At 42.7% G+C, this 19,029-nt stretch overlaps 1 protein-coding gene across 1 annotated transcript in view; it reads right to left on the bottom strand.

Moving 5' to 3' along the window:
- KALRN (kalirin, RhoGEF kinase) overlaps positions 1 to 19,029 on the bottom strand; it is a 359,509-nt gene that overhangs the window by 39,043 nt on the left and 301,437 nt on the right. Inside the window, exons 35-45 of the mRNA XM_009887315.1 lie at positions 17,825 to 18,108; positions 16,866 to 16,970; positions 12,773 to 12,868; positions 10,973 to 11,103; positions 7,228 to 7,294; positions 5,842 to 5,945; positions 3,359 to 3,428; positions 2,928 to 3,014; positions 2,058 to 2,150; positions 928 to 978; positions 508 to 585 (exon numbers count right to left, since the gene is read on the bottom strand). Coding sequence (XP_009885617.1) covers positions 508 to 585; positions 928 to 978; positions 2,058 to 2,150; positions 2,928 to 3,014; positions 3,359 to 3,428; positions 5,842 to 5,945; positions 7,228 to 7,294; positions 10,973 to 11,103; positions 12,773 to 12,868; positions 16,866 to 16,970; positions 17,825 to 18,108 — 1,166 coding nt within the window. The remainder of the gene's footprint in view (positions 1 to 507; positions 586 to 927; positions 979 to 2,057; positions 2,151 to 2,927; positions 3,015 to 3,358; positions 3,429 to 5,841; positions 5,946 to 7,227; positions 7,295 to 10,972; positions 11,104 to 12,772; positions 12,869 to 16,865; positions 16,971 to 17,824; positions 18,109 to 19,029) is intronic.

The raw sequence follows: 19,029 nt of genomic DNA on the forward strand, positions 1-19,029 counted from the left end.
AATGCTATGATGCACAAGATGGCAAGACAAACTTGACTTCATTTTGAAGATAAGACATCTCACTAGGACTGCCAAAGTCTACACTGGCTTAGTTACAAACCACAAGCTGGAACCTGTGGGGTTATAACTCACAAGTCCCCTCCTGGATGTTGCCAAACTCAAAGAGCTGTTAACGTGTTAATGCCAGGTGACCTTACTAACAGGCAGAGCAGTCTGGTTCACCACCTGTTTTGCTCTGGCAATAGATATAACAAGTCTAATTCAAGCTTGTAGTAGCTGTTATAGACCTCACATTTTGAAGAAACAATAGACAGATTGCCACAAGTTTAGAGTGCGGGGTGTATCACCCCCACCTTTGAAACCTCACTAAAGCACGCAGCTCATCACTGGAGAAGAACAAGCACTAGATAAACAGCCTGGAGTAGGGCAGATTATCGAGACAATCATAGGAAGAGAAAATACTTTTCCTTGTCTAGTTGTTGGTATAAGCAGAATGCAAACGCATACCTCAAAGCCTTGGAGGCGACCCAGGTTCATCATATCATTGCAACGTTTCGGTACAAGGCACATTAATTCAACTGCTTTCTGTTAAGGAAAAAGGATGTTGTATTATTACAAGAGAATCAGAGGGTTCCTAAAAGCAAAGTGTCAAATAATGGACTTCAATAGTGCAGTCACTGCTAGCAGTTATTCATGGTGAGGCCCTCCTGCACTGAAGATGTATGGTAATGCCTAAAAGAGGACGGTGCACCTACAGTGCAGGACTGTTTCTTCATCTTTTACTTTGGACTTCAGCTAAGAGAAATACCACATTTAGAATACCAGCGGGGTCTTCAGCTATTGTCAAAGGAATACTGGGGTTTTCATTCCTCCACATAAAGTGCCATTAGATAATGTAGCATTATTGTCCAGGACATGAAAACGTACCTCTATATCAGAGCACTCCAGACCAGCTTTTTCACTGTACTTCAGGAAGTCCTGGAGAAAGCAGAAAGGTTTGCATTAAGGCACTTGAGAAAGAGAAAACAAAAGATGCCATTTTGAAAAAGAAAAAGTGTATCCAGCTTGTGATTTTCTGAGAAGAAACTTGCTAATATTAATAAATTCATCTTCAGAGGTTGCTGAACATTATAACCACTTTATAGGTAGGGAAAAGGGGTGCGGATGGTTGCTGAAAACATCACAGAAAAAAGACAAAGCTGCCATTAGCCCTTGGGAATGCTTACTTGATCCCTGTCTTAAGCCACAAGACCACACACACTTGAAGATTTTTCTTTTCCTTTTGGTATTTCAGGGAACATGCCATGGTGTCTTTGCAAGTGTGCAATTATCAAACTGTGGGCTGATGGCAGCCTGCTTCAGACTAGTTCAAAAAAAGAGAAGAAACCAGCTCAGAGCCCCGGTGCTGCTGGAGATTACAGGGTATGGTTCAGACATGCCTAATTTTAGATATTAGCGTGAGACCCTAGGGATGAATTTTCAGAAATGCTGAGTAATTGGCATTGTGGATAAAGTCAGCAGAAACCAGAGTGGTCGGAATCCTTGGGAAAAAAAAAGTTGTGGTGGGCTCCCCAAATTTGCAGACATCAGAATACTCTGGAAATGGGTTTCTCAAGTGAATTTGAAGACAGATATTCAGAAATGGAGGGTACGGTGTTTGTTAGAATCATAACCATTCGGCACCAAGGACAGGCTTTATTAGCACTCCTGTGTGTCTATTGCAATTTTAAAAAATCAAATGAGAGTTTGTTCTGAAACTCCAAAAGAAGAAAATTCCTATTTGAAGTTTACTCTTCTATAAAAAAATTCCAATAGGAAATTTAAAAAACCCCTTTTGATTATCACCGATTGCAAACTGTTCCCACAGATGTGGCCCTTCTGCCCTCTGGACATTTTCCATGGGACTCTGTCATTGTATGCCCATGTATAAGCAGACTCCTCTTTCCTCTTAATTTGCTGAAATTATTCCTCAGTTAAAACTAAGGCTGATTGAAAAGAACAGCATCTAATGCAAGATGTAGACCATAGTTTAGTCCAAACTGCATCTTTCCACTTACCTTGAGAAGAAGCTGATATTTAGTTATTCTTTGAATGGGTTTGATCAGAAAGTCACTGATGGTTAGCCGTTGGCTTATTTCCTGTTGAACCTCCTAAAAATCGAGGATTAAAAACAATTGCAAACAATCACAGAGTAAGACAGAGAACACGATAAAATGTCTCAGCAGAGGCTTATTTCCACAGAAAGTTGGTCTGTTCTTAATCTTTTGTTTGCAAGAGGGAATTTTAGAGGATTTAAAAATCTGGCATATCCTATTTAGGCAAGGACTGGGTAAAAGTCATGACCGAGCTGGAAGGCATTGGAAAGCACAGGATCCCTTCCCCCTTTGAGCTGACTGAGCAGGACTGCAAGGTCTGGAGACCGTTCTTTCCACTGCAGCAGGGATTAGCTCACAAACAAGTCCTGCAGAGCATGCCTCATACCCTTGGGTGAAATGAAACATCTTTCCCTTGTTAACTGAGCTTCTTTCACATTAATATCTAAATGTGTCTAGTCCCCAAGATTTCTTGAAACAGACAAAGTTATTGGGAATTTACAAGAGGTACCACCCACCTCCAATGACTTTTACCTCCTCCCCTGCTTGTAGACTACAGATTATAAAGTCTTATTTTATTTTGGACAGAAATCAATGCAGTTGTGGCACTCTGAGGGCCACAGACAGTTAGTACTGTATTAAATACTTATTAGAAATTAACAACGCGAGAATTTGAAATAAATGAAATAATTTTTTCCCCTGTAGCAGCGTATGCAGTATCAAAATCATCTAGAATTTCTTTTAGACAAACCCCACAGGTCACAGACCCCACAGGACTATTTGACTAGGACTCACAGCCATATGTACCAGTAATGTATAATGAGCCATGCTTACCTCGAAGTATGCCTCATACTCAGCGACTATATATTCAGACCGTGGCTTGTTTTGGCAATATACCACATACATGTGTAACCGCCGCTCCTGCGAAAGCAAGACGCACAGCAGCCTGGTGAGATATTGGCTACCGGTCTGTCCCGCATGTCAATTGTAGCAGTTGGCAAGTACCTGCCACAATTATATTTTGGCAGATGTCCTTGCCCACACCAATTTAACCCCCAAAATAAGAAGTCTGAAGAAGGCAATGATTAATGCTTTAGTTCAATCTAGCTGCTCACTGAAGATGCATAACTATAAGGCTACTTCACATTTAAATTAAGTTTAGAAATGTAAAAGTGTCAAGTTGACACAAGTAGATGTTTTCCGAAAGGAGTCATCACACCCTAAATGACAATTATACTACAGATAGGTAACAAAATAAAACTTACATGCTTAATAAAGAGCTGTGCTAAACGGTCAGGTTCTTGAAGACATTTCTCCAGTTCAGCCAGGAAAAAGCTGAAAGAAAGGATATCAACATTTCAGAATATTTCTTTAGGTCATCCCAGCAGCAAACTAGTCATCCTTCAGATATATCGGTGCAATTTTAGCTATAGTATTCAATAAAAAAATGGAAAGGTAAGCTCAGCTTCAGCCCTTAATGGTGGCATTTCTAAAACATTAGATGAGAGCTGTGGAATATGGAGGTCTTGTCTTGCAAACTATCTGCTCTTCTTTACTATTCCAGTGGTTTCAATTTTTAAAAAGTGCCAATTACTATCTAACTGCAAGAGTTGCTTTCCTTCACTGAGAACTCCCAAAGTAGAACTTTTCCATGTAACACTTGTGAAAACTCAACTGAAGCTTTACCAGGAGTTGTCAGTTGCATGAGCAGAGTTGGAGTACTGGTCAATGTGAAAGAGATGCAAAAGCTTCCACTTGAATAAACAAATCAACATAGTTTTGCTGGTGGAGTTTCGGTATGTTCGTTTTTTCGCTGTTTTTCAGTATATTACTCTTAGTAATATACCATAATTCACAATAGTAATAGTAATTCGTAAACAGTGTCTCTATGTTGACCTGCAGCTTTTGGGAGGTCATTTGTTCGAGCTTGAATGCCTTTACCAAGAATATACTGGGATGCTTTAAGTGAGGTAAAAGCCACTAAACTAAACTTTAGAAATACTGGTAGGTTTTTCTATCTGGTAGGCAAATCCTGACAATCTCCCTTTCCATGATCTTCCTCTTTTTCACTGCAGGATTTCCGTCTCAAATGCCTCCATGGATTTGCTACAGTAGCCACATTTGGTGAGAAGACATGCCTGGAATGGTCTGGTCCCAAGAAATCCCAGAACCTCACAAAAAGATGCACATTGGACAGCTGTCCCAACTAAACATCCCTATCGCCACCATGAGATACAGCTGCTCAATCCTCTGTAAATGTTAAATTCATCTGCATTTAAACAGACTTCTTGACCCAGCTATGCAGAACTAAAAATAGGGAATCCCCCCCCGTGTTACAGAAAACTCTATCATCACACAGGCACTGGTAAAAACACTTCATTTCTGGTGTCAAGGTAATACACAGTGAAGATTTTTCTGACATTTTATTTTTTTTGTGCTCACACAGGCGTCTGTCAGAACATAAGAACAGGCCCAAGCCATGAGATAAGCACCTGTGGGACACATGATGGGAAGGACACCATGTTTCCTGGGTGAGGGAAACTTCCAGAGTGGAAGAAAGATCCAGTCTGGTGTCCATTGCTCAAGACTACATGTGCATGCTCAAGTTCTACTTAGCCAGAGCTGTAGAGTATTTTCCGGTGGCAAAGTTGAAATGATGACGATATTGTCCATAAGCAAGACATTGCTGTTCATAGAGTTACAGTGGCAATGGCCCAGGGTTTGAAATAAGCCTCGTGTTTCCAGCAGCTTTTCAAAAGCTGCTTGTATAAGGACAGAGTAAGATTGTCATAGAGCAGAGTTCCTAACTCAGAGTCAAAAGCATCAACAAGGCCAAAGCTTGTCACAGCTTTTACGTGAGAAGTATCTTGAAAGTATTTTCATCACCCTATTAGCCAAATAGTACTGGCACGGTCAGCCTTCATGATCCTGTCAGCTTCATGTGAAGATGTTCATGTTGCTGAGAACCACAAGACACAGGAAGGAAAGCATGACTTTCCAGCATTACTACTGCTCATTATCGGGATGGATTGAGCCTACGGAGACACAATTACGGCAGCCTCAGTAGCTTTCCTGCAAGTAACCCACAAGCAGCACCTCTCTGGGAGCCACGTTGGGGCTGCTCATGAGCAGTAGCTCAGGAGCTGGGCAATCATATCTCCCACGGAACCTCTTGTTGTGACTCCCCAGCAAGGAATGGCAGAGCCGTTGGCAGCGCAGCGCTGACACAGAGCAGACTCTCTCGTGTGCAACAACATTTCTCTCACACTGACCAGCACCCTGGCATGGTGTTTGAGCCAGCATACAGCTGTATCCGTGACAGATGGCAGGACAAACACACTCCCATGAAGCCAGGCAGTGCAAAGCTATAGCCCATGGAAGTTTTTTCACTGGGAAAAAGGAGTTTATGTAGGACCGATGCTTTGCGTCATGCAGTTGTGCCATTTTTGATTGGGTAGACAAAGCCCTCTATCGGGATCTTGTGTATTGTGAAACTGTGGCTAAAAGCACATGAATTAGAACATGTTCTCAGGGTTCAAGGTAGCGATGATTTGTGAAGTTACTAAGCAGCACTTACAAACCAACAGAGACCATTTAAAGTGAGGCAACGTCCTTTGGAAGTTCAGCCCTGAATGACCTGCTGATGTTCAATTAAAAGCAGCTTAGACATACAGACACTATATACCCCAATCCTTTATGGACAAGCGGTTAGAAAGGTGCTTAAAAAGGAACTAAACCAAAAACTTACTCTTTGTGCCAGTCATAGATCTGGTGAATATTGCCAAATACTATCTTGTCTTTCCCTTTCATATCTTCAGATACTCCTTTTTCTTCTATCCTCTTCATGAAGCCCTTTAGGATTAATGATCAGCAATTAGCAAAGTGTTCATTTGAAAGGGGAGAATAATTGCACTCTTTTTTTTCAAAGAAGCAAAAGTTTAATGTCAGGACTTTTTATGTTGAAAAGGCTTAAAATACCTTTTGTACAATTTTGAACCAGAAACCCGTCTAGATATTTTAAATTGCACAGTTTGCTTAAAAGAAAACTTTAAAGGATTTATTCTGAATATCTGCCATACTTATACAAACCATTAATAGATGTTATTGAAGTGACAAGTGCAATTAGAAGATAAAAGTTAAACAAAAGTAGTTTATCAAGCTCTTGGCTTCTTTGGTAAGAGGAAGAAGCCAGACTCTCCACAGAGTTCTTTCATTCATCACCACCAGAATTTGTGGGAGCACAAAGCCAAGCAGTAAGTTTAAAGAGTCACATGAATAGGATTTCTCACATCTCCTGAGGGTTTCTTTGTAAGCTTTTGGACCACTGCAGCCCTGTCAGCTTTGCCAGTGGTGCGTGGTGTAAACAGAAGATAACATAAAGATCCTCAAGTTTGGAAGCTATTGAAAATCACTGTTACATGGGCTGATGATTCTTCTTGGACTAGTGAATGCCAAAAGCATTGCCAAAAGCCCAGTTCAATCACGTGCCTCCAGTTCTGAGTCCTTGCTGGGAAAAAAAACTGTCCCCTGCATGTAAGCTGGCTCTGACAGGTGATCCCTAGCGATCTGCCAGGTCTTTACAAGATGAAGCTTAAAACACTATGACTGTTTTTTAACAGAAGAAACCCAAAACGCTATTTTGTCTCAAGTGTTTTTTCGCAAAACAATAATCCACGGACCACACAGGCACCTCAGCACAGATCCAAACCCAGCTGCTGGAAAGGTGCTCAGACACAGGACTTCAGTGAAGGTGCAAACTCAAGTAAAGCATGTGTTACTGTTACTCAGTATGACAGCAAGAAAAGCATGAAATAAGTGGTAGGAGCACAGGTTATCCTCCACCACTGCCCTCAAGGCTGTATTACAGCAAAAAGTTTGTCACAAGCAGGGTAGCCAAGAAAAACCTTTGCACACTGGAGTTGAAACCTAAAATACAACATTTGTTAGATGGAAACAAAAATAGTTTCCAAAGGCATTTCTTCTTGTTTCTGTCAACATGAGAAGGGGACCATGGAAGCAGAGTGCAAAATAAAGCAGTTTGTTTCTCATGCTGTATTTTTTGTTGTTGTCACTTGTCAGCATGGCGCTTTTTAGTGGGAAAACATTTTGCATAGCAGTGTTTGCTTCAGCTCACCTCCACAACAGTTCCCAAGTCTTTGACGTAGTCTTTTTCAGTCTGTACCAGCTCATTTAAGACAAACCTAAATTAAAACAGAACACAGACGTATTTGACCATATTCCTTGATGTTACCGTTTGCTCCTCTTACCACATATTACCTCTCCATAAAACCCCACCGTTATCCAGGTCATGTAACACGACTCACTCTTCACTCACATATAGCTCAGTGGGATGTAAATGACAAAACTGTCACATTTCAGGTCAGGGTATTTTCAATTCAATTTTCAGTTAACCACTCTTTCCTCCCATCCCTTTTGCCCCCCTACATCCCAAGATGATACAAGAGCAGCAGCACAACCATCTGCCTGTACTTTGAACTACCCCTGCCTGCTCTCCTCTCCTCCATCCCCCATGCAGCCCCCCGATAGCTATGGAGATGGGTCCTGACCCATTTTGCAACAAGCGGGAGAGGATGTCTTGCCCCAGTCCCTCTGGCTTTAGCCAAGATTCAGCAATGAAGTTTTAATTTGGATGTTTCAAATACATGGAAAAAAAAATCTCTCCTGTCATAACCAAGAGCTTAATCTTTCAGACTAGGTAATCTATGTGTGGGTGTCAAATGTTTTACGCTGGTTTCAGAGCTAATAATCCTGGGTAGGAGAGTCATCAAGGCCTGATGCATGCAAACAACAGCAAGCTAAAAAAAGCCCCTCCTTTGTAAGTCAAACTGACTAATCGCATAATGTTCTTTCGAGGACAATTTTAAAAAGTTACAGCTTGCTGCAGACAGTTTGCCTCTCAGTTACGCCAATACATAGATTTGGCACATGACAAATAAACTCCATCTGCGCTCAAGCTTGCTACGGCAGTAACAAGGCTAACAAGATAGAGGAGTGCTTTCATGTCTAATATCATTCCATTCACATCAATCAGCAGACTGACCCACTTGAAATGATAGGGCTGAGGGCAAACAGTGCTAAGATAAAAGTCTGGTTGAAAATATCTGGAGAGAAAAAAAAAAAAAAAGTAAATTGACTTTGCAAGGAGAGACGCAGTTACGAGAGGTTACTGAGAAAATAAATCCTGCTCCTGCTGCGCTCCCAACGTGTCCCGTGCTCAGACGGAGCAGAGGAGATACTTAAGACACGTGGCAGGAGGAGGTCAAACAGCTTCTTGTTCATTTGAGAGTGAAATCCAGCCCCCTTGGCAGAAGGCAGTGCTGGCAGCGGCGATGCCAGATGCTTGTGCTCTCCGAAGCGCCCTGCCAAGTTGTGTGCCTGGGTAGTAAACACGCACGGGGCAAAAGGCTGCTCTTTTACAAAGCAGCAGCGTGTGGCCTGAACAAGCGTATGCTGTACAGTCCCCTCTCGCTGGCTGACCTACCGTGCCCTTGCGAAAGGCTTGCCACATCTCCTCCACCCAGGAAGGCGTGCTGGGAGGTTAGTTTTCAGCTCGCGCCACCTCATCTGCATTGCTCCCCACGAACACAGAGAGCTGCTGAGGGAATTGGGAGAACCTCTCCCTCCTGCCCGTTGCCTCTCCTCTGGTTTGAGTTACTGCAAGGATCCCTCTGGCCAAATCCTGCTCTAAAATTGAAGCAGCAGGTACTTGTAGCACGTTATGCTGCAGGACATGCAGGCAGGTAAGTGTGAGTTAAAACTCAGTGCAGGGACCTGGCGTCTATCAGGCAACCCTGCAAATTTACACCTCTATTAGGAACCAGAATCTGCACCTCCACAACTCAGCACCAGCGTCCCCCCAGCTCCCCTCTTCCTAGCAAGCAGAAAAATCAACCTTGACTATGTCTGTTAGTTCTCTGAAGAATACCTGCACAGGACCTTACAGGTACTCCCAAATTTAAAGTTTCTAAGATTCATGCTGCCAAAAATTCAAGTTCACTCATCTCCTCATGTGGTAACATGAAGCAAGGGCAGGCAGTTGCTTGGAAAGTGCCTGCCCTTGTCACCAGCAGGTATTGACTTCACAGCTGTATTTAAAACGGCACAAACTGGAACAAGGATGGAGCCTCCTCACTTCTGAATACATCTGAATATCTGGATATCTTGGTAACTCCGTATTAAATCTATACTGAACAATGCGACTCGATGAGACTGTTACCTTATTGCTCATAGAAATGCAGCAATCGAGCCTGGTGGAATAGGGGTTTCCTAACACCAGGGCTAACTGTTGGCATGCACATGCTGCCAGAGACACAGGAAATTACTGCCCATGCCTGTGCAAGGACTCAACTGCTATTTTGTGGGGAACGGGGGGTCACAGCTCAAGCTGGGAGCTCAGCTGCCTCATATGGCTATGGAATTAAACACAGCGAGCCACAGAGATACAGAACACAGACACAACGGAGCTGGAGAGGAGACAGATGTCTTGTGCTGAAAGCCACTAGCAGGTGCTCCTAAACATCCTGGCGTTTAGGGAATCTGGACGGAGGCAGCCACCAATTATGTGTAACACGCTGCCAGTCCCCCTGCCAAAAACGTTGCGCGCTAGGAAGCGTTACTGTATCTATGCTTAGAGTGGCAAAGATCTCTGCACTAAAACTACAACCTGCAGTTAGTTGCCAGTTGTCTCATTAATGAATTGCTACCAGAGAAACTCAAGAACTTGAAATATTGAGGAGCTTTTAGGAGACAGGCGTGGGCAGAGATGTTCCCTGCAGGAAGGCTGACGGCTGTCTAGTAGAAACTTCTCCCATTCAGAAACACATCCAGGAGTGTCATGTCCCTGCCTGCTGCTGGGAGTTGATCCAGTCCCTCACTGTATGGCTTCTCTGGCTTCCTACAACAAACTGCAGGAGCAAATGATGGCTTTCACAGACCTGTGACACTTTGCCTCTGCTTCCTCTTCTGCTCTTAACTACCTCCTTGTCCTCCCCTGACTTGGTTTCCTTCCCTCCTCAGCATCTTTCCCAAACGGGCTGCTCTTCCACCTTTCACCTTATCACACTAATGAGACCTGTATGGACCGTTACTTTTCCCCTCAACCTACCATTTGATTAGATCATTGCAGTTACTGTTGTTAGTGTAAGAAGTAGTATAAAGAAAACAGCTATCTCAGCTCTCTTTCATATAATTCTTGATTCTATTTCTCCAGCTCTCTCTGTCCTTGAGCTGAACTATGCATATAAGAAATGCTTTAATCATGAGAAGCTTTGAAGGCACAAGTGTTATTTTTGTTACATTTAATGGAGTGTACAGATAATTTAAAAAAACAATTTTCATGAGCTGTCACCATTTCTTTCCATGAACACGAGGGTTTCCCAAATGAAACTTCTCTTCAGTGGCATGCATGTGAATTCTTCCCCTTCCATTGCTAATAACTAAGGCAAAAAATATTTTCTCATTCAAAAAATCCTAGTGGGATTTTCTCTTCTCTTCCCTGAAGGTAGCTAACAAGGTCAACCACGTATCCCCCTTTGAGAGCTGAGTTAACCTCTGGCAACGCAGGAATTACCAGGGCAAACATCGCAATAATACTCCTCTAGCTGTTCAGAGGCTTTTACAGCAACAGTTATTTGCTATGTGGGGTAAAAGCTGTATGTTTTAAAGAGTGATGATGAACTTCCTGGGTGTGCAAGTGCTCTTATAAAGTCTTTTTACAATTTAAGAAAAAACAGAAGCAAGCAGGATAGTTTTACTCCCAGTTCTATGCTCATTCACTAACTACAAAGTATTCTTTCAGTGCAGCTATAATTCCTCCTTGGGTGCATATTTCAGAAAGAAGAACCAGCAAGACAACTTACATCCTGCCTCTCATTGCTTTGGCTTTTTGTTCCTCTTCAAGGTTTCGTGGGGGAGTTGAAGGCGTCATTCCTTCATTTAAGCAGCCAGTGGCGTCTTTTAAGCTTCCTCGGTACGATCCTCCTTCAAGGGTCTAAAAAACCCCAAAGAATGATAGAATAAACATTATCCTTGAACTTCAGCATCAGTGTTATCTTCTGTTTCAAGTCAATTCTGCAATCAACACTGCAGTCTAAAACCAAGCAGAGTATTCAGCAATGTTTTCCCTCAGGACTTAGTGAAACACAACCAGACTAATCTTAAGTTGATATAAGACCCCCTCCCAAAAAAGCGCTAAAACGGAGATGATGTTCTTTTGCTAGAAGGTGGAAAAAGATGTTCCAGTAGGCACAGGATGAGAAAACTCTTCCAAATTATTTCAAAACAACCTGAAAATATCCTTATGTCTCAAGCAGAACCAGTCTCAGGCTACACATTGTCAGTGTTTCTCTGCCAAATACTGAATGGGGATTCTTGGTAGTAAAGTAAAACACAAAATGAAACAGAAATAGATGGATACATTGTAACATTCCACAATAATTAAAGTTTCCCCCAAATCCCTAGAAAGTAATTGCATTGACCTAACAGCCTGCATGTGGGGGAGAGAAAATAAAATATCCTCTCAAAATACACCTAACTGGATTAATGAAATACTTTTCAATTTGTTAGTCCCTCAATAGAATAAACCTATTTTGAGTAAATTTTCTGGGAATGTCCTTCTCAGTTTCCTATGTCACAAAGAGCTCCTTCACCACTTACTCCTCATCAAGCACTCCATGAATGCAGACTATCTTCATGTACCAACATCTCAAACAGAGAAAATACCAAAACCCTCTGAAACGATTGGCTAGATAAAGCTGCTTGCACAGTGTTACAGTAATTTAAAATGATCACTGGGGGCTGGCTTTTTTTAATCTTTACTCTCTTCATCCTTCAGGTATATGTAAGGAAATGAACCTTTGCAGGCGTATCATAACCCTGCTTTATTCCTAAATTGTTAATTAAATTAAACTTGCTCAAAGCAAGCATTTCCTAATTTTAGAGGTCCGGGGAAAGGTAGAGAAATGTTTAGCTTTTATATTACCATTCTGAACTGTTTCAGGGAAAACATAAGAGAAGCCAAGATACAAAACAGGATTTACTCCTTGTCCAGCAGACATAGGACCAGACAGGGAGAGTGCACGATACTGAAATTTTTGAACAAATTAAATCCAGAGCATTTTTATTGCTTATTCCACTCCTGCTCAGAAAAACTTGACAAGGCAGCTTAAAAGAGACACGTGAATCTTTGTAAAGTTAAAGCGCAGCTGTGATACTTCAAGCAGTTCTACTCTTTAGAGGGTCTTTTCAGGACAGCCAGAATACCAAACAAATTCGTATGTTGTGTAGTAAAACTCTTGTGCCTCAGAACAAGCTTCAAAACAAAACAAACAAACCATCCCACTGTGTAAAATATTTGAATACCAACAAGACCCCAGAAAGAGTACAGTACTGTAGCTCATGCTCTGCAAAGCCCTCTCCAGAAGGGTCTTTCCATTATGCAGCGCAGAGTCTACATGGCAATGTGAGATGTAGCATTTGTCTCACATGGGGAGCATAAATATTAGACACTCTACTGAGAAGTAGAGCACATAGGGTTAATAAAAGCATAGCAGATGAAGGTGGAAAGCAAGGAAACCAGAAACAAGAGGTAGACTTTAAAGCCCTTCCCTAGAGTCATATTAGGCCTGTTGTGTACACAGTTTTCACAACACTAAACTTACCAGCTTACTTTTGACCAACTTTTCTATTGCACTGACAAGATCCGCAGCAGTTGGGACATCGGAGGAGCTCTGTCGAGCAGCTAGCAAAGAAGAGGACTGCAAGACACCAGGTTGCAAAGGAAAAGCAAGTTAGCAGGATGAGAAGGGAGTAGGAAACCAGCGGTCAGTGAAGCAGCTTCTGAGACAGAACAAACGTGGAAGGGGAGCAGAAGGGTTAGAGGACCACATGCATGGCCAGGTGAGTGAGTGTCGCTGCATCAGACAAGCACAGAATTGCCATCCACTTCTGGCTGCACATCTCCCTGCAGAAAGTTCCAAGGCTGGGACCCAGGGAAAGCGTCAAAGAACTGAAGTTCATTTGCAACCAGGCTGCAATACTCTTAATGCCTGTAGGTTCCTCCTTCAGAGGACATCTATGGTCTTACAGACTCCAGAAAATTGATCTTCTTACTGCAGATGTAAGAAATTACCACCTCCCCTATACATACATTTTTAATAAATGCAGTTAAGTACAACATACATATGGAGTTACACGCAATAGGAGAGGGAGGCAGGGGGAAACACATCATTCCCCCTCTCTTCCCCACAGATCAACTGCAATTCCAAAGGAAGTCAGATGACAGCTCCCATTCATGCAACTTCAGCCATTTAAAATGTGTATCTTTTCTCTCTCCTCTCTGCAATCAGCGGAGAGAAAATACCCCTACAGATCTCATCTATCCTACGCACCTGGCACAGGAGGGCAGAAACACTCTTTGGAGACGCCCACTTTTCCCTACCGACGTCAGTTAGAATGTTTTCAGTCTCACTTCTCTATGCCTGTCTGTTGGTCACAAGGTATTCAATTTTAGGTGCCTGACATCATGTAATGTCTTTGGATGTCTCCACATTCAGGTAGCCACAGCTAATAGCTGCTGGCTGTTACAAACCTCCAGAAACACTGAGACCTCTGCAATGCGCTACCCAAGCATCCCCCGTGGCGCTGCGAAAACTGGCCTCCATGTGAAATATTCCGTTTTAGTTTAAGGTTTTTGCTCGATACGGGCCTCTTCACCCCTTGGTCTTTGTCCTACGAAACCTCACTTTGAAAACCCAAAGTCATGTGATAGCTATGGGAATTGGTATTTATTAGCTCACCTGTATACACATTTCTTCTGAACAAAATGCAAGCACTGACTAAAACTATAAGCCCTTTGATAACCTTTTTTTTGGCTGGCTGACACGGACTAAAGCACGGGTAAATTTTTATAAATTCTGCATTAAAATTATTAAAAAGCTTATTCATCTCTCAGCTGCTTAATAAAGGTCTTCTGGAGAGCACCTATTTCAGCGAAGTCACTGGGCAGGTGCCAACGAACGTGCATCTGAGATTAAATAGCGCTGGAGAGTGAGACATGGAAATGTGATGGCAGGAATTAGGCAGCTGGCCACCTTTTTAAGCGGCCCGTTGGGGAGGTTGCTCATGTTGACTGACACAGCACCAGCAGGAGAAAAAAAAAGGCAAAGGAGACAGATCCCAACCAGAAGTCTTGTGACAGAGCAGAAGCGTGAACAGCCTGCCACTTGTCGTCTCATCTTTCACAAATAATACATCTAATCAACAGTTCTAATTACAACAGCAACAAAAACTACAGGTAATCATGCTGGTAATTGAGGAATTAGGCTGGTAATGCAGGAATCTCATACAAATGTAAAAGCTCAGACAGCCTGTTTCACCTGCAATGCGGACAGACGTGTCTAGGAAAAAAAAAAAAGACTGAAAAGAGGGACTTTGAAGAGATATTGGACAAATACATAGATGATAATCGTCAAACATAACCATTCTAGCAGGAGGAGTCCAATTTTTGGAGGCACTAAACAGCTGTTGGTCCCACTTTTTCTAACTGAAATTGCTCAATATCTCTGAAAAGTAAATAACTGCAGGATTTTGAAGGGAGCATGGAAACATTTGCTGCCTACAAGACTTTCAGGGTAAAATAATACTCTTCTGTGATTGACAAGAGACTGGTTTGCGTGGTGCAAATCAAAAAATGGTATTTCTATGTCCCAGAAGTAAATTGTGAATTTCTAATACAAAGATATCTTGCAATTTGTCTTTATAAGAGCCTCCAGGAGCAGTGAGGGACGATTACTGCTGCTTTGTACATGGTCTGAGGGACAGGTGACACCTCCCACACCATGCAGACATCTCCCACCTACCACTGCTACTTCCCCATGCTGCTGCTGGTCCAACCTAAGCCCATGCCTGTAAGCAGTAGCAAGACATGAGCAGGGAGCTGTGCCCAAATTAACACTGTTAAAGAGCTTTTGGCTCCAGCGTGGCTCAAACATTGCTAACGCAGTGCTCCAGTGCCAGGGAATTCAGGAGCCATGTTTGTGAGCTTAATTTTTTTTTCCCCTGTGATGAAAAGTGAGTAAGGGAAGAAAAAGAGAGAGAGAAAGGGTTTCAGATGCATCGTGCTCTATTTAACCTTCTCTTTTAGGAGCGGGTGAAGAAACAGGATGCCAAAATGCTCTATAAAGCTTAGACATCTGGAGCGGAAAACAGCTTAGTTCCACAACATCGGCGCTGTCAGAAATGTATTTAAGAAACACTGAAATCACATGGCAAGTTAAAAATCAAAAATAGTGACTCGAGCTAGAGCAGTTTTGTATTTCTTAAAAAGAAAGCCCCCCAAACCCCCCAAAACCAAACTAACCCCAAAACATTTCGCTAAACACCACGGAGAACAAGCCAGAAGCAACTGCTGTTGTGCTGGGCATGGATCCACCACAGCTCTGCTTCGCCGACCTTTCGCCTCTGCCCCTCGCCAGACAGCCAGCAGCACATGCAGCACTCAGAGGGCAAGAGTCCACGACTCCAGCTGCTTCCTTCTGGTCTTGCTGCCACCACGATGTCATAACATTTCCTGACAGATTAGCAGCAAGCCCCTGAATCCTTTCCTCCATCATTCTGCTCCTTGAGTCCCAGACATATTTGCGCCCTTCTCTCTCTGTATTCCCAAACTCCTGCCTGAACCTTCCCCAAGAACATTCTGGGTTGGTTTTTTTTCTGACAATTTATTAATCTCCCCTATCCTTGCTTCTTTGCATGCAGTAATTACAATCAGAGGATGGAGATACAGAAGTGGCAGCGCTAAAAACAGATGCCAGCAGGAAAGCAGGAAACAGCTAAACAGGAGGATGGGTTCCTACAAGGGAGACAACAGCACCAGGAAAGGCTGGGGGAGGACACGTGCAGAAAGGACCTGCACTGACTGTGAATGCAAACCACTGTCATAGCCATATTCACAGATTCTCACTCCAAGTCCAAGAGAGCAACTGAAGGACTCTGCAAGCCACTGCACCATCTACTACAGCAAATTCTAATTTAACATTCAAGGGACCCTAGCTAAGAGCAGAGAACTACCACCACCAGCATGGTGCACAAACATGGGCCGATCAAAGCCTTTTCCACCCTCCTGAGAGGGACTTCAGATACCTTGTGGGCTTCTGAACTAACTGGAGGTGATGGACCATTCAGTGATGATCAGCCACATATGCCAAATGACAGCACTTTGTAGGCTTTTCCATCTACAAGTTTTAAAGCACTTCAGAATGGAGGGTGGATGGTGGGGCACAGACTGACATCATTCCTGGACCCCAATCACACACAAGCCTGAGTGGAGAGCCCAAGCTATCTAACTCTTGGTAAAGGTGATATTTGTGGATTCAAGCACAGTCCAGCACCTGTCCTACTCCTCAGGCCCAGGCTGCCACCAAATACAATTTCTGCTCCTACTGCCAGACGCCAACGGCACTTTTAAAATAGACGTGGAGAATACGCGTTATCAGCCTGAGTGGAATTTCTGACCACACACAACACAAGCACATGATCGACTTGTCATGAAATGGGATGACAGGGCTGAACTGCTTATCCAGCATTATTTGTAAATCCAGTTGGTGAAAGGTTTTAGATTATGATTTGCACATAGGTGTCTCATAACCACAAGTCTAGGCCCTGGATACTAAAAGACAACTATGAAACCACTGTGAGATGGCTATGTGAGAAACACACTTAAACAGCAAACTGGTACAGTAGGGGAGGCCTTACCATCTCATCTTGAGTTGGATCATTGTCAAAAATCTTCATAGGAGGAGGAAGAGGTGTGTGAGACTCTTCATCTGGTTCATCTTCTCCCCAGCCCTTCTTGCTCTTCTGAAGAAAAGTTAAATATAATTAGAAGAAGGGATGGGTTTCTTTTATCATTTTAGATATCTGAGCCCTAACACTAGGCTTTGAGTCTGTTAATAGTAATACTGGCTCAATATTGCGTTGGGTGGAGAGAATTGCAGGTAAAACTAAGCACCATGGAAGAAAAGCAATAAAGATGTAAGGTTTTTCAGGTTAATCCTGGTGCATTCCAAGAGTTACAGAAATACAGTTTATAGGTCACCAAACATCTAAGGCAGTTACATCTGTCTGTGTGCTGATGGAAAAGTATTTTATAATTTAAATGAGAACAGCTCAATCTACAGTTTTTAAAATGTGTTCCTCTATTTGCGGTCGGTTAGCATCTTCTCCATTTTTGGCTTCTAATTCCTTACTCACTTTCTCAGGAAAGAGCCATTCTGGCAAAGAACATGCCTGCAGAGAAACTGTGGCTACAAATACGTAGCAGATTTAACAGAAACATGCCTATTTCTCTGAGTGTTTTCTTTCAATATGGAATTACACTGTCATGGTAGGATAAAGGTGATACGAACCTCAGCAAAAAGTGATAACAGCTGCTCAGGAATAACTTCATTTCTATCCTTGGCAGCTTTCTAATAGGCTATTAAAAATATCTAGTCAAAGGACAGTAATACATGCAGGCTCTGAAATGCTGTAACCTATATATTCCATTGCTCTTTGGATGACAATGCTGTTTGCAACACAACTTTAATCAATTCAATTTTACATATGATTCGCTGCTCCCTCTAGACCCCAAGTGTTTACTCAGGTGTGAATCACACACCACAGAAGAGACTATCAGAGCTATGGTCTTTCCTGAAACAAACACTAACACACACCTCATCTGCGCTGTCTCCTTGAGGAGTGGTTTCATCTCCAGTCTTTGGTGAGCCGAGGTCAAAGCTCTTCCTGCCATCTCGCACCTTCTTTTGTTTCTTGATGTTGCTCTCGGTCTTCCCGCTGTTCAGCCGGCGTACAGGACTAGTCAACCATTTTTTCAGTGTGTTGGTGGAGCGCTTGGGGCCAGGAGAACTCTGGATGGAGTTAAGGGATGGCTGAGGTTGCAAGTTGGCCACTGAATCAGACTTGCCCCCGTTGTCATTGGAAGAGACTGAATATGCATCTGGAAGAAAACAATGAGGTGAGAGATCACACCAGCACCTCTTCTATTTCCTAGCGCACATGAAGCGCTTGGCAGTCCTAAGCATGACAATACAAGCTGCCTTGATGAAAGGTTTTGTGACCTATGGATGTTGTGTAAACTTTATTGCACACGAGAGAGAGGAATATGCCCTGCAACGGGCATTTTTCACAATCTTACACACTTCTCTCATTTCCTACCACACGATCTGTCCTTATGAAAGATTGCAAGACAGCAAAGTTATCTAGTTTTTGATGAAAGCCTGAATTTCATGCAAAGTGCTGAATTTCTCAGCTTCCTCCCACAGATTTCATTGTGGATTGCCAGGAAGAAAATAAGCACAAAAAGCAGATTACTACAGGAGACCTGACAGCCACCAACGCTTTGTCAGGTTGCGCTTCCATAAATGTTTCTCAGCTGTTTCCAGACCCCAATGCCATTACTGTTAGTTAGACCACTTATTAACTTTTGAAGGTTATTTGAAGCACCTTAAAATTATCTCCTTTGCCCCTGAAAACAATTTGTCAGAAGACTTCTTGCCTTCCCTAGAACTAAGAAATTGGAAAGAACAATGACAAAAGATGACAAATTGTTCAAACCGAAGGAAACTCCCAAGAAGGAGATACAAGGCAAGCTTAAAATTAAAAAAGATTTCCATTGTATTCAAGAAGGAGATTCTGCTGAACTGTATCCAACTGCAATTATGGATACACATGTGCAGACCAGCACTTTAGAAATGGGTGCAACCTCCCTTACTCCCCCAAAAAGCAACAGACCAAAGATGTGCCAATGTCAATAAGTCTTTAAAACCAAAGCAAACAAGTTGCTAGAAGATTTCTCAATTGCCCTTTAGGAACAAGTGCCCTGCTTTCACCTTTCTGAAACCAGGACAAGGCAACTCTT

This window comes from Charadrius vociferus, unplaced genomic scaffold (assembly GCF_000708025.1).
Source record: "Charadrius vociferus isolate BGI_N301 unplaced genomic scaffold, ASM70802v2 scaffold385, whole genome shotgun sequence".
Lineage (NCBI taxonomy): Eukaryota > Metazoa > Chordata > Aves > Charadriiformes > Charadriidae > Charadrius > Charadrius vociferus.